The sequence below is a fragment of the Arachis duranensis genome, chromosome 2 (genome assembly GCF_000817695.3).
Source record: "Arachis duranensis cultivar V14167 chromosome 2, aradu.V14167.gnm2.J7QH, whole genome shotgun sequence".
In the NCBI taxonomy this organism is placed as follows: domain Eukaryota; kingdom Viridiplantae; phylum Streptophyta; class Magnoliopsida; order Fabales; family Fabaceae; genus Arachis; species Arachis duranensis.
The window spans coordinates 83,150,950-83,167,329 of record NC_029773.3 but is presented as its reverse complement, the minus strand read 5'-3'; the positions used below and the strand labels follow the sequence as shown (position 1 = coordinate 83,167,329).

At 35.5% G+C, this 16,380-nt stretch overlaps 2 protein-coding genes across 2 annotated transcripts; one reads left to right on the top strand and one right to left on the bottom strand.

Annotated features, from left to right (window-relative positions):
* Positions 1–52: 52 nt before the first annotated feature.
* On the top strand, positions 53–1,364 carry LOC107475578 (uncharacterized mitochondrial protein AtMg00810-like). The gene is made up of 3 exons (XM_016095243.2): positions 53–94; positions 187–334; positions 379–1,364. The coding sequence occupies exons 1-3, from the start codon at positions 53–55 to the stop codon at positions 1,362–1,364; spliced, it is 1,176 nt and encodes a 391-aa protein (XP_015950729.2).
* Positions 1,365–6,011: 4,647 nt separating this feature from the next.
* On the bottom strand, positions 6,012–7,361 carry LOC107475680 (UPF0481 protein At3g47200-like). The gene has a single exon (XM_016095339.2). It carries the CDS (start codon positions 7,359–7,361, stop codon positions 6,012–6,014), a length of 1,350 nt encoding a protein of 449 aa, XP_015950825.2.
* Between the last annotated feature and the right edge of the window lie 9,019 nt (positions 7,362–16,380).

Sequence of the window (16,380 nt, the reverse complement as noted above, 5' to 3'; positions counted from 1 at the left end):
GGGTTAGGACGGGTCGGGTACCCACGGGTTTGGGTACTCCTGCCACCCCTATATGCGACAGCCACAGGGTTATGTGGAGGGTGATGGGAAGCTGGTCTGCAAACTTACCAAGGTGTTGTATGGCCTGAAACAGGCAGCGAGGGCCTGGTATCATAAGCTATCTACAGCTTTGCATAATTGCTTTAGCTTGGATTCACTGCCACAACCTCTGATGTTTCAGTCTTCACCAAGTTTGATACCAATGCTACCACCTTTGTGCTTGTGTATGTAGATGATATGATCATCACTGGAAGCTCAACAAGTGCTATGACAGTTGTAGTGAACCAGCTGAATTGCAAGTTTGCACTCAAGGATATGGGGGTTTTCATTATTTTCTAGGCATTCAGGTTAGCAAGACTAAGGGTGGTGGACTGCTACTCAGCCAAGAGAAATACGATAATGATTTACTAGGAAAGGCAGGTATGACAGGCTATAAGCCTTGTAAAACACCTCTCCCATCATCACTGAAAATATCTCAGTTTGGTGGTGACATGTTTGATGAACCAGCACTTTATCGTTTAGTGGTAGGAAGTCTTCAGTATCTCACCATTACAAGACCAGAACTCGCCTATGCTGTAGGCAAACTCTCACAGTTCATGCAAGACTCGTTGGAATCGCATTGGAAACTTGTTAAAAGAATCTTCAGGTATGCAAGTGAAACAATCAAATATGGGCTACATCTCCACAAGAATGACTTGTTGAACATCACAGCCTACTGTGATTCGGATTGGGGAGGAGACCCAGATGACAGGAAATCAATTGGTGGTATGTGTGTCTTCTTAGGAAGAAACTTGGTGTCCTGGTCTTTTAAGAAGCAATCTGTGGTAGCCAGGTCAAGCACAGAGGCTGAATACAGAGCTATGGCGGATCTAGTTGCAGAACTTATATGGATCAAGAACCTGCTAAGTGAGCTAAAGGTCACAGCTTCTACTCCTACCATATACTGCAATAACCTGAGTGCTATGCTTTTGGCAGCCAACCCCATCCTGCATTCAAAGTCTAAACACTTTGAAACTGATCTTCATTTTGTGAGGGACTATGTATCGAATAAAGTAGTACAAGTCAGCCATGTTCTAGGATCTGTTCAGTTGGAAGACATTCTAACAAAGGCAATTGCCTCTGGAATGTTTAAAAGTGCTAGAGCAAGGTTGAATATTGAGCAAAATTTGTTGTACAGTGCCACTGCTGAAGGGGCAGCAGGAACAGTTCATGAGCCAGCCATACCTAGTAATGAAGGAGTTTTGCAGAATAGCAGCAAAACTAAAGACCTCAGCAGCAGAGTGTATGATGGAGCAAGTGTTAAGCAACACAATGAAATCAGATAGCAGGGTGCATAATAGAGTAGTGATTGAGATGAAACTGAATTAGTTGCTAAGTTAGTTAAGCCAAGCTAAGTCAGCAAAGTTAGTTATACACTCTCTCTCATATTAGAATTAGTTGCAAGCTATCACTAGGCTCAGCTTATATAACCAGATGTATGTGTTAGTTACAGTGTTGTTGCAATTATAACCCTTGTTAAACTTTAACAAAATCTGAATAGAAAGTTTCTTTCTCTCTCTCTCTCTCTCTCTCTCTCTCTCTCTCTTCAATTTCTCTTCTTCAATCTCTGCTCTCCCCTGCTCTTCCCTTCAAGTCTGGAACTAATACCTTTCAACTTATTCTAGCATCTTCAAGTTTCCTAATCCACTAATGTACAAAGCCTGAGAAAGCTAGGATCGGTTCATCTAGATTTATAGGGGCACAATGCCAAGTTGATACTAATGGAGGGTAAGAGAGAACTGAGAAGGCAGTGCAAGGTGATTTTCTCAGTAACTTAGCATCTTGGGTAAGTCAGTAGGGTTGCTTTAAAACACTGATGGATGAGGTTCAACACCGGTAATCGGTCATGAATAGCTCACCAAAGAAAGATGTGAACTTTTTAGGGAACTTTCAATCTCCATATTGATCTCCACAGATTACTATTTTGCATCATTTGAGGGCACAAGGAAATATGGGAACGCCTAAACCTATACGCTATTTGATAACCCGAGGAAACATCATACAATTCACTTCTATTATCGGTCCAACACAAATGATCATCACCTAAAGCTTTTAGCCCTTTATTGTAAATCCTGCGTAATTAGTGAATAATTACCTAATAAATTAATTATTAATCCAAGAAATTATGAAGTTGAATTTTATGGTTTAATGGGGGTAGAAATAACTAAAACATGAATTTCGACACTAATTTTAAAGATTTTGGTCTAAAATTAGACCGAACGTATCGAACCAATCGAACTGAGCCCAAATTCGGACCCAAAACCCAACCAACAAAACCCAATACACTTAATGAACTCTCCTTCTTCCTCATTCATTCAGCAAGGAATGCTGAAGAGGGAAAGAAGTTCATGGAACCCTAACTCAAATTTCCATTCAACTTCAATCTCTTATATCTTCCAACTCCGATTTTCGATTTTCACACCGTTTGCGATCACGTGCCCACCGCATCGAGCTCTATAAAGTTCGATAACTAATTTTGGTAAGGAACTTCGTTTTCATCTCAGACCCTCATTTCTCCTTAATTTTAAAAAATGTGAGAGTTTGGTTGTTAAAACTTGATGTCTTAGTGTTTAGGCTCAAATTAAGCTTGGAGGATTAGCGGGTTTTGTTCTCTTGAGGCACGGGTAAGGTAAGGATTCTCAAATCTTAGTGAATTCCTTGATTAATTGTGGTTGAGCATTAAGTTTGTGTATATGAATTTGGTAATATATACTAGGTAGTGTATATGTGATTTTAGAATACATTTGATGAGATTGAGAGCTTGATTAAGCTTTGGGTACTACATATTTGGTGGTGGAGTCTTGTGATTTTGCCAATTTGAGGTGTTTTTGGCATAGGGAGAAATCGGCCAAGATATGATCTTGGTTTCTTGTATGTAATATATAATATTTTGTGAAAACTTAGAATTGTTGAGTGAAGGATTGAAACATATGATGATTGAATATGGATGATTGTGAATAATGATAATGATAAATTGAGAATTTGATGAGTGGTATGTATGTATATGCAATTGTTGAATAATGAGTATATTAGAGTTGGAAGGTGTGGGAATGTATTGTTGAGATGGTAAGTATTGATGATAAGAAGTGTGATGATGTATGGTGATATTGAATTATGAGGATGATGCTTGTATGAATGATGATAGTGATATATTGTTGAATTATGCATAAAAGATGTTTGATTATAAAGTTATTGTTTTAAAATTGATAGAATTTTATATTTATATGTTGAGAAAGGGGTAAAAAGGGTATGGAAGGATTTTGTATAGAATTTGGGTTGATGAACTTTGGTTTGAAAATGAAAATTTGGAAAATAGAAGTTTTGAACTCTTTTGGTAAAAATAGATTTTTAATAAACTTTAGCGGTCCATAACTTGAGCTTCGAATTTTGGATTTTAATGAATTTTGATTCAAATTGAAGAGAGTTTCAAGAGATTTACAACGGTTTAAATTTTGTGAAAATTGGAATTTTGTAGAGGAAGTTATAGATGCTAAAAGTTGCCTACTGAAAAATGAAATTTTTCTAAGTGCAGAAAATCAGGATTTCTGGTGTGTGTTTTAACTCGTGCGTATGCACGAGGTGTGTGCGTACGTGCCCCTTGAGAATTTTGCAAGTGTGTGTATGTACAAGCACGGGAAGGCTTGTTGTTGCGTGCGTACGCACACCTTGGTGCATACGTATACCATTCTGTTTTACACTAAATTTCTATTTTTTACTGTTTGACCTTTTCGGCAAATTTGTAAACCTCTGAAACTACTGTTTTGATAAAAATTCACTACCTTTGAATTATTGATCAGTCCTCTAATTTTTCAAACTTCTAAAAACTCTGTTTAAGGTCTATTAGTAAAGGTTTTGGGTTACGAAGTAAGGGTTAGTGAGTGGGAAAAATAGAATTGGTATCGAAAGAGTTGAAAGAGGCAAAAATTGATTTGATGAGATAATGAAAATGATGAACGAATAAATGAGGCATGATTGAGGATGTTAATGATGAGTATGTTAATGATTATGTCTGTGTTTTCTCTCTCTAGTTGTAAGGGTGACAGGGCACCTATTCCCTCTAATGGTGACAGAGTACTAATTTCTCTAATGGTGACAGAGTACGTAATCCATCTAATGGTGACAGGGCACTCTCCTTCTAATGGTCAGCCGATGTGCTGAGATATTTATTCACAACAGAGAGACAATACCCAGGTTAACTACTGGACATGTCGGGTTGGTTGTATAACCGACAAATGAGTTCATTAGCCATAGGGCAGACATGCATCATATGCATTTGTATGTTTTGCTTGCTTGTGCATTATTTGGGTTTGTCCTTGTGAATCACTGTGCTTATCTGCCATACTTGCTACCTGCAATAATTATACTTTATTTGTGTTTGTCTTTGTCTGTTTTGTTTATCTGTGTGGTTCTACTGGAGTCTTGGAGGATTGGAGGAAGGCAGAGAATTGAGGATTTTAGTCAGAGTTTAGTTAAGATTTATAACCTTAGATAACTATCCTGCTTACGGTTTCCATTTTAAATCTTTAAGTTTTAAATCTGAGTGTCGAAGTTCTAGGATTGTCTCTGTCTTTCCCAAGACCTTATATCTTACATATGTGGGAACCTTTACCATGTTGAGAACCTCCAGTTCTCATCCCATGCATATATTGTCGTTTTTCAGATGCAGGTCAAGAGGTACCTCGCTAGGCGTCTGGAGTTTCTTTGCAGCGAAGTGGGACTTTTGGATGTCATATTTTGCTATGTTTTTATATATCTATATGTATAGAACTCTCTTTGTATATATGTTTTACTTGTGTGCCTTTTAGAGGCTTTGATGGAGACATAGGGTCTATTTTGGATATTTTAGAAATCTTGGGACTATATGTATGTATATAACTATTTTTTGGCCAACCTTAGTTTCGCAGGTTAACTCCGGAATTTGAATATTTTGTACTTTTGATACTCCACTCTAGTTATATATATGTATATTTACTTTTCTTCGTACGTAAATAATCGTTAGCTTGAGCGTTGCACTTTTATTTTTTATATTTTTGCTTAATCATCCTTCAAGACTTCTCAAATATTAGATTTCTTCAATTATATTATATATGTATGTTTTATTTTAGATGTCGTAATATCACACTGTCTTTATTTTACGGTTTAAACGTAGAGCTCTGTGTGGTAGAGTGTGACATTTACGGGCATATTCAAAATTCTTGTAGCAATGATAAGAGGGAATGAACTCTCTATTAATTGTTGATTCCATATTTTCTCTTTTAAAAAGAAAACTCTAGAGGGCAACAACTTTTGTATTTTTTGGCCAGTACTTAACCATCAAAACAAAAGTAAGTGAGTGATCTTTCACTATTAGATATAATCTCACACTATTAAAAACACTATTGATGATCAATTGATGGTTACAAAACATCAAAATTACTAGCCCCTAGCATTTCTCCTTTTGAAAATAGATTCTTTACCCAATAGAGATTTGGGTTGTAATTGGCTGGTGAATTAGCTGTGAACGGATATAGAGATTGCAGTCATGGGTCGCTGAAAATACGAACATTGTTTTCAACCTCTATCTTTCGTCTGAGTCCCTTTTCAACTACAATTTTCCCTTTCAAAAGACGGTGCCAATCCCAAAAAGATTGGTTTTCTTTTTCTGCAGTTAGTAGCGCAGAAAATAGGAGACATAATTAATTAAAAAATTAAAAGAATATAATATTAAATTTAAAATAATATAATATTCTCCATGTTCGTTTGTAATTAATCTGAATTTTCATTCTTCATCAAACACAAACAAATCCATAATAAACACACAAATCCACATGCTCATATGAGCAATTTTTTATTCATCATCAAACGCACAAACGAACTAAAACTTTAAATGCAAATAAAAATCGTCCATAATATTTTGTTGCTGCCAGATCCGGAAGGAGAGAAAGGAAGAAGTGTCATGAAGCTGTAGGGTGGATAGCAAACCATGTTTGTATAAATGTGAGAAGAAGGCCAAGCGTAGCAGCCAGCAAGGCAATAACGGTCCACGGGGATCTGAAAAACGTGTTATAGGCCTCTCCCATCCAAGTTAGAATCTTGATTTTACCTCGCTTGGATTCAAAATGTGTATGGATTTGGTCTCTGATGTGAGCGAACAATGGCGTTTCGGGCACGAGAACACTGTCCATCTTATTAAAAAGATCAGCCACTTCTTTGTCACTGGCAAGTTCATTGATAATTATGCCAGCCAATCTCAGCTCCTTCACATCCTCTGGCTGGTCAATGAGAGAGCTCATAAACACTAAGAATGAGCTTATCTCTAATTGGTTTCGAAAAGTAGGACACATCTCATAGGCTACTAGGTTGAGGAAGATATGAGCCGTTGAGCCATCCACAATGAGTTCAGGAAGCTCCAGCATCCCATCTTTGAAGGTCGGGTAGACAGAGTTGTGGGAATGTTTTCTCACACGAATCCCAGCTGCCATGAGCTCCCGTATCGTCCCAATCCTATACCTCCTCAGGTGCAGGGATCTCCTCTGGATATCAATCTTGATCTCGATCTCCTTGTGAATTGTGTTGAGGTCTCTCATCAACAGTGCCTTTCGTAGATAATCTAGAAGATGGATGGGGTTTCCTTCGCTAAGCTTGGGTGCTGTCTTAATACCATGTACTTGAAGGAAGTTGTGGAGGCATTTTTCGAGCCGGACTTCATCGTTGCACAAGAGCCTGAGCACTTGGAAGGGAATCTGGTTGTCCAAGATAAGAACATCCTGGTGCACCCGTACAAGCTTGTCAATGCTGATCCATAGCTCTTGCTCTATATTTTCTAGGTTCTCTGATTTTTCCATCAATTGAAGTAAAGAACATCCATCCAATACTAACAACCACGCCAGAAAGTCTTTTAGGTTCTCCAGTTCGCCATATACACGAGCTGTCTCGTATTCTGCTTGGTCTTTGTATATCTCAGACGATCTTTTGAGCAGATTCAAATCGTGATTATGAATTCTCTGAAATAAATCCTTCACCGGTTGATTAGTATGCTTAACATACATTGCTGTCCATGCTACTTTATATGGCGTTCCCTGAAGTAGTTCTCGCTTTGCCAGATGAAATGGACCAAGTGAAAGTATTTGTGGCTCATAATATCTTCTAAACTCCACTCTCTCAGTCATGTAGTGTGGAATTCTTTGTAGTTTAGGCCATGAAATTATGTTGACTCCTCTAGTTAATCTCTTCTCTGTTTCTTCTAGAAGCTCCCACTTTTGTCTTAACCATTGGGGCGCACGATATTCTTCTTTGGAATTCATTCTTCAATGAACTATTGAGTATTAAGGAAGATAGTGTTCTTGCTCTGTTCATGCAATGGATAGGAGTATTAAGGAGCGCATGTTTTGACTTTTGAGACAACTCACACCTTTTTGTTTTCTTCTTTTCTTATATGGCGGTTGTGACGAGCACTTTGCCACTAACAGCTCCGATCCATTCCAAGATTTTCTCAGATTTTAATCCATTTTTATACTTTTTTCCAGCGAATTCCTGAGGTTGAGTGAGCCATGTATGTTGACATATTTTGTGAAAACTATTGTTTTCAGAGTAATCATATGGAGAATCTTAATCTTCGTCTTCTTCATACATGATACACATGACATCAGTTCATTGATCTCCAAAAGATTTCTGACAAATTTATTCTCCATCAAAATACAGGTGGCATTTCTTTAATCATTAAAAGTACATGTAATCTTCTTTTAATCATTAAACATTACAATGTTGGAATGTGATTCGGCGGCAGTGATTCATTCTCTTTTAATTAAGTACTATCGGTTTTTTTTTTCTGGTCTTAGACTAGAAAAGTGTTAAATTAATTTAGATTGGTTGAATAATCAATTGATTATTTTGTTTAAATAAGTATAAGAGATTTAAATTCCACTTTAATATTATCAGATCAGGTCTAATTATATCCGATTATCTATTAATTTCAGAATCAATTTAATAGGTACGGTTCTCATGAACACTCCTATATGTAGTAATTTATTGATCAACATAGACTCTTAAATAAAGTTTAAATCCACATTATATTAATTTTTCGTAAATCAAATTAGAAGATACCATAAACAACTTAAAACACTAAAAATTTTAAAATTTTATCACTTGTCTTAATATTAAGGTGCTTATAATTTAACAAAAAATTAGACACCATTTTCAATACTAAATGCTTCGATTGTGGGCAAAAATATTAAAAATTACACTTGATGCCTATATAATATTTTCTTTTTATAAATTTTATTAATGTCACATTTTTCACAGATTTTTTTTTCATTAACTTATTTTTATCATTGTTACTTATTTGGCAGAGATTGGATCATTCTTTCTTGTGCAATGCGTATAGCATGAATCTGCATAATTGGGTAGCTAGCATAAGAAGGGGCTGACCGGCTGAGTATTTGTTTCTCTCTGCTCCGTGGCGGGTTTGGTGAGATAAAAATTGTGATATTTTTAATCCTACTGAGCCATGATTTGCAGATAAAGTAGTGTTTCTAATTCGTAAATCTTACCAGGAGTTCCTCAATACTTCTCTTACTCAAAATTCCTTTACTCCTCCTTCGTTAATGCCCAATTTGATTGCCCATCAATGGATTCTTTCAAAATCAACTATGATGCAAGCGTTAAAATTATGATGATGGATGCGTAATTACTAATTAGAGATGCAGCAGGGAATTGGTTGAAAGGCTGTATGAGAGGCCTTCATTGTCCACAGACCACAGTCCTTAGATGTGAATACTAAATTTGCAAGATAGTTCTTAAAGATTTATTTTAATCTTTTAAATTTTAAATTTATCATACTAATTTTTTAAATTTAGCAAAGATTTAGCCTTAAATACCATATTAATTTTTAAATATTTTTTAATGTTAAATCAATAAATAGAGCATTGAGATGGCTTTGACATATCATGTTAAATACATGACTAAAATGATATCGTTTTATTTTAGCTTTTAAACAAGACAAAAATAAAATTGTTTGGGAGAATGAATAAAGATAAAATAATTTACAAATTATATAAACTTTTTTTCGTCTTCTATTTTTGTCTTGTTTAAGTATCAAAACAAAATAAAGTTATTTAACCCTGTGTGTGCAGCATGACAACTAAAAGCAGCTCAACACTCTTAAAAATTGGAAAGATCTTAAGGACCAATGTGAAATCCAAAATTGGATCTCAAAACTATTATAGTAATTTTAAATTTGAAAAACTAAAATAATAAAAGTCGTAAATTTGAAGAACCATCTTAAAAGTTTAGTCTAGAGGTGGCATTATTATATTTTTATTTTACATATCTTATTTTATTATATTTTAGTTCTTTAATTAAAATTTTTTTTTCAAAAAAATAATCTTATCTAACATGATTATAAAGACATTAATGACATATACTTTCTAAATAATAAAATTCAAAATTTTAAGATAATTTTATGTTTTTAATAATTTCAACTCATTCTAAATCTAATATGAGATATTTTTTGTTTTTCTACAAGTATTCTTAATTTCTCTCTCATTTTTTTCTTGAAAATAATTGCAGACATAATTGTCAGAATTGAATCAGTAATTGAACCAATTAAGCTACTGATTTATTAGTTTATTAATTTATCTGAATTGAAAAAAATGATATTAATAAATATCGTATAATTATAAAAAAATCATGTCATAATTAATAGAAATATTTGTTATTTTTTGGTAAGTGTTTCATAAAATTTATATTTATAATAATTAATTTAAAAATAAATAAGTATAAAACTAAAATAATATAAAATAATTTAACTATATTTTGTTACTATGTATTAATTGAATAGCGTAATTATTAATATGAAGCATCACCACTTGGTGGCAAGTTAAATACTCTGCTATTTAAAGACCTTGGGTTCAAACCATACTTTATGAAGTTTTAGATATAGTTGTAGAGTCCTATTAGGTAAAAACCTCTCTTAACTACAGTTTTGGACACCTTAAAGCAAAGCTCTAAAAATCAGTTCCAACCGATCGGTCGAACCATGGCACAGATTGTAGTTCGATCAAAAACCATAACTAAATTTTAAAAACTATGATTGGACTGTTGAACCGGCTGAAAATTTTTCGGTTAAATTGAATTGAAATCCGGTCAGTTTTCATATTTTGATAAAACAATGTCGTTTCGTTCAAAAAAAAAAAGAAACGATAACCGCTCCCCAAAAGGCCAGAACCCTAATCCCCTTCCTTAAGTATGCTATCAAGCAATAACATCTCTCCTTCAAGCTCCTCTCTCGTACCCACACTTGCTTCATCTAGTCACTGTCGTGTCATTGTTGTTATTGTAACTGTTTGAAATCACTTTTCCGACTTCAGTCATTTCTACCACTGTTCAAAGCCGCCGTCTCGCATTTAATTACTAGCTACTTGTTATTGTTTCTTTAGATTTTTAATTTCTTTTATAATAAATAATATTGCATTCATTTTGATGAAAAATAATTATGTCTCCTCGTACTTAGCTTTTATATTGTAGGAGCAATATCTAAAAACTATTTTAAAATAAAGTATATATTTTATAAGAGACACGTACAAATTTTTTTGGTATATAAGTTTATACAAAGAGTCTCATTAGGAAGCTAATGGAATACTTATACAATGGCTTGAGCTATTTTTAAGGCTCAATATGAATGAAAATTGATTATTAACACCTTTGTATCCTAATTAAACTAAATGCTTATTCAGTTTTTTTAACTCCTCTTTTTTCAAAATTCTTCCAATTGCTGTATTCAGAAAGATAGGCTACAGTTCTCCCAAAACCTTCATTGTTGAAGCTGAACATCCCCTTCCAAGCAACTGCCACGTGACCGTCGACCTGCGTCGCTGCTGCATACGAGCTCTGGGGCCAACCTCACTCGCACATGCCCTCCGTTGCTGCCAGCAATTCCTGGACCTGTGACGGCGAAGCATTCCCCTCTGACGTGCTGCAGGACACCGACCCTCCGCTGCGCGCCGCCGTCCTAGCATTCAGCAACCCGTCCTAATCTCCATCGACGCGCCCTGCACCACTGACCGTCGTTCGCGCTCGCAGTTCTGCGTTAGCCAGAGACCTCGGACCTCCTCCTGCGTCACCATTGCATGGTTGAAACCCATCATCATCAACAATTAGCGGTTAGTGGCTTCATGTCTTTTTCTGATGATTCATACTTCTGCTGTTCCTCATGCTGAATACTGTGTATATTGATGAGTTGTTGAATTTCTGAAAGTGAAAATCTCACTTTGCTGCATGATTATTGTGTCTAAACTTATTGATTACCATTGTGCTGTGGATGGTTGCTTTCGATGTATTTTTTCGCGGGAAAATTGCAAAATCTTGGTTCAAATATGTGATTTTTACTTTCCCGCGCTGTATCGACCGTTGTTGATATTTAGTTGACTCTGTATGGATGGTTACTTCAGCAGTTTTTTGTAACACCCTAATTAGCCTAAGCTTTACCTCGCGTTGTAAAGTAAAGGTTAATCACAGGTTACGACAATTCTAAGCTTATACATATAATATATATAAGGAATAATATAATCTAAAAGCGTGATGAAAGATATAGTTCAAAACAGGATTTAAAAGCGCAAAACGAACTAACGAAGCATCTAACTTAAAGCTCAAGAAACAGATGTGATATAAACAAAGATAATAGTATAATAGTATAATATCATAGGAAACTAGCCACGGCTCGTAGAGTTTAAGCCAGCTAGCCAAATGTACAGATAAGAGAAAATTGAAGTTTAAAATGGCTTATACAAGTTTTGTTCTCTCTCAAACACAAGCCTCTAGGCCAAGATAAAAATACATAAGTGAGAGAGATATATATAAATAAATCAAAAGACTCAAAAGAAGTGCCCGGATCCTCCGCTTCTGTCACCAATCAGACAACTCATTGAAGTAGGTCGCGACCTGCATCTGAAAAACACAACAGAAATATGGTATGAGAACCGGAGGTTCTCAGTATGGTAACAGTGCCCAGTGATGTAGGATATAAGATCGCGGGACGCCAAAGGCAATCCTAGACTCCATATCCATCACAAGAGTTCAAGCTTAAAGCAGTCTAAACAATAAAGCATAATATGTAAAACCTTAACCAAACTTGAAACCTTAGTATATCAAAAGGGTAATCTATTCTTAAAGGATTTTCTACTCTAACCATACACCGCTGTCCCATAGCATTCACCAACCTATCCTCCATGCGAACCCATCGCCATCACCTACCTAACCTCCTCAAAACCAGACAAACACAGATAATACAAGCAAGGAAAACACAAGTAATATTCAAGTATGTAGCGAGTAATTCAAGAAGCAAGTAGGCATATTATACAAGTAGGCAAACTCAAGTAGTCAAGCAAGCAAACATATATAAGATGCATATGATGAATGTCTGTCCTATTGGCTGTGATATCACACGTCGCTTACTGTGCCAAACCCGACAGCAAATCCGGTTGACAACTCCCGGATTAGTCTCTCTATCGCGCATAAGGAGGAAAATTCCGAGGGAGAGTGCCCTACCACCTTCTCCTTTCAGAGAAAAATATTCCGAGGGAGCGTGCCCCACCACCTTCCTCTGGTTGTCGCATTATTCCGTGGGTTAGTGTCCTACCACCTTGCAATCAGAGAGAAACCCATGCTCAGGAGGAAAATTCCGAGGGAGAGTGCCCTACCACCTTCTCCTTTCAAAGAAAAATATTCCTTGGGAGCGTGCCCTACCACCTTCCTCTGGAGCAATCAAAATGAGTGAGAAGCTCAACGCCAAGCCTCACATCCGAACGTAGGCGGGATACTGCCACAGCCCCTACGTTGGAGAACAACACTTATCATAATTACGTAATCAAACTCAGAGGCCACTCTTCATAGCACACTTCCACTCATACTCATTCCATTAACCATAATCATCCATTTCCAAATTTTCAACTCAGAACAACCATCATCTATTCATGTCTTTCTATTCCGAACTCACTAGTTCGTCAACTTCTCAATTCATCCACCATTCTTCTTTCGCACTACACTAAACCCATCCCAATACACCAGAAACCCAAGCCTCCATTCTCTAATCTTTCGTAATAATCATTAACTAAAACCCTTCGCCTATCTCTCATATTCCCATACTCAAAATTAAGCCCAAAAGCCTTAAAATGGTGTTCAAGAAGCCTACAACCTTGTTGGAAAGGTGAAATAGTTGAAAATAAAGTTTAAAATTTTGAAACAGGGCGTGTGCGTGCGCACAGGGGTGTGCGTGCGCACAGGGGTGTGCGTGCGCACGCCCAGGAGATTTTGAAAGTGTGCGTACACATAGGTACTAAAATTTATAAAGTATGTTCACTCGCACAAGCTGTGCGAGCGCCCCTAACAGACGTCCCTTCCCGACTTGTGCGTGCGCACCGGGCTGTGCGTTCACACAGGTTGTAATCCTTCATTGATTGTGCGCGCGCACAAGCTGTGCTAGCGCTGCTACCAGAGCATAGAATAGAATTTTCGCAAGGTTGTGCGTTCGCACAAGGCTGTGCGTCCGCACATATTAGAAAATCCTGAAATTCTAAAACTCTCCAGAATTTCAGATTTTTAACACCAACTTTGAATTATTGTAACTTCCTCTACAAAATTCCAAATTTAGTAAACTTTATATCAAATTAAAAGGTTTTCAATAAGCTTTCATTCTCAAGAGTTTTCAATCAATTTCGAAAACCGAGGCAAAAGTTATAATCATACAAAATTCACCAAAAACTAATTTTCACCCAAAAGCACAATTTCCACCATTTCTTTGTAAACACAACCAAAACCAAACCAACCCAATCCAAACTCTACTTTTCACCAAAAATTGACCCTCTATGCTATATTTCACCAAGCTTACCACATTTATCCTTCAACTTACCTCATTCACATCATCAATATCAATATATCACATATATCAACTCTCATCCACAATTTCCAATTAAATTACCAATTCATCAACATCAATATCATAGACATATATCAACACAAATCACATCTCAACTTCACCAATAATTCATCCTCATCATTCCTTATAAATCACTATAATCAAACACAATAATCATTAAACCATCATTCAAATCCAAACCTATCCTATGGGTCACTAGCCTAAGTGTCCATGAATATTATATACTACATAGAAGAAACCGAAACCATACCTTGGCCGATTCCTAATATGCCTTTAACCACCAATGAGCACGAACAAGCTCTCAACTCCAAACCAAGCTTTCAATTCCACTCCAACAAGCACCAATAAGCTCCAAAAGCTCCCAATTACAAAATAATCAAACTATACACATATAAATCACCACAAATCAACATAGGGCTTAACATAAATCAAATTTCACAAGGATTTAGTATCTCTTACCTCTCCCAACAGATTTGATGGCCAAAATTCAAGAATAAGCAAGGATTAGAGAAACCTAAACATCTAAAATCACAAAATCTCACTTAACCCAAAACCCTATATTTTCGAAACTTTGAAGGGAGGAACAGAAAAGATTTCTTGGTTACCTCACTACTTTCTTGTATGAGTTTTGTAGAGCTCTTCACAAGGAACGCGTAGCCGCTGACGGCACGCAAATCGGAGTACCGTAGCTCAAGATATGAGCTTGGGAAGAAGAAGAAGAATAGTAACCATGGGGTTTCTTTTCCCTTCCTTTCTCAGCTGGGTGTGTGTGTGTGTGTTTGAGTGTGTTATGAGTATTTGGGTTCATTAATGAACCCTTATATATGTTAGGTTTGGGCCTAACTTGGACCCGGTCCAACCCGTTAGCGTTTTTAGCCCGTTTGGTCTAACTTTGGGCCAAACCTTAACACTAACGCCCGATTTTCCATTTCAAATATTTTTTTAAGGTTTTCGGCTGTTTTCACTGCTTTTCGTGTAGCACCGATCAGACTTAAACCGGTTCAACCGGTTCAACTGTTGGTTCGCAGTTTTTTGCAGAAAATACATTTTCTAACTCGGAAGGACCTACTGAGTCCAAAAATCATATTTAAATCTCCAAATTCTCATCCTAACTTTTTGAAATTTAATTTGGGCATTTAAATAATTTTATTCATGAAAACTCGGGTTCTTACATTTTCGGATGGTCATTTTCCATCAAGAAGGACCTATCTGGTTAAAGAGTTATTAGTTTTCTGCAGGCATTTTGTTTTTTATTTTCTACTGCTGTTTAGCAATTAATCTTAGTATCTGAGAACTATTGTATATTTTCTAAAAAAGTGTACTTGTATATTTGCGTAAGACACAAAAAAAAAGAGTACATGCTTATTGTGACATGAATGTCATTAAAGAGCATTCAAATGGTCTGTAGCTAGTTCTTTCAACATCAATACAACATCCCAAGTGGGGTGGATCACCATATATTTCACAAAATTTTTAAAATATCTTTTTCTTTTTAATATGTTGGCACCCTAAACACAACTATTAAAATTTGAATGATACAAGAATATTTAACATCAATGGTTCTTGACTTTCCTATCAAGAAAATAATACAATATAATTTTTTTTAAGTGACGGAATGAGTTGAGGTGGAAGAGTTAACTCAAATTCTTCTTAACATCACAAAATTATAAATTAAGAAAACAAATGAATAATAATACTATGTTATTCGTACTTATTTTTTCTTATAGGAAAATATATCTCTGTTTATTGGATAACAGGTCTTAATTTAATATTTGATCATTGTTCAGTATAACCTTGTTTACGTGAGTTATTAACTGTGATATGTTTTTATTTTGCTTTTTTCTTCATGAGCACATGATAAGTTAAGGCTTGAATATGTTGGTTAGTTTACCAAACATTTGGATGGTCGAGTTCGAAGATGGTAAATGCTATTTTAATCCAAGTACACTAGCAGCTTCTTTGCACGATTTGCTGTTTGATCGGACTCTTGTTTTAGTTAGTATGACAATGCACACAAGAGAAAAAAAGTTAGATCACCATTCATTACACCTAGCACGAGGACATTGATAGAATTATAAAGATTTTAGTATTTGTAAATTTAAAAATTATATTTTTTATCTTGAAAAATTATAAGTTTATTAAAATATTTATAAAATTATTTATTTGTTTAATATTTAATAATTTAAAAATATAAAAAAATAAAAACAAAAATTTGCAGACTTAGTGATAAACCCTATTTTTAGGGTTTATCTTGTATTGAATTTAGAGTATTTTGATGACCTTTTCTCGCATTTAACCTATGAATTAGCATGGTTTTGTAATCTCTCCCGTATTTGTGTTTAAGTGTAACAACATGCTTTTTAAGCCTTATTCTGATAAATTCTAATTCCTCT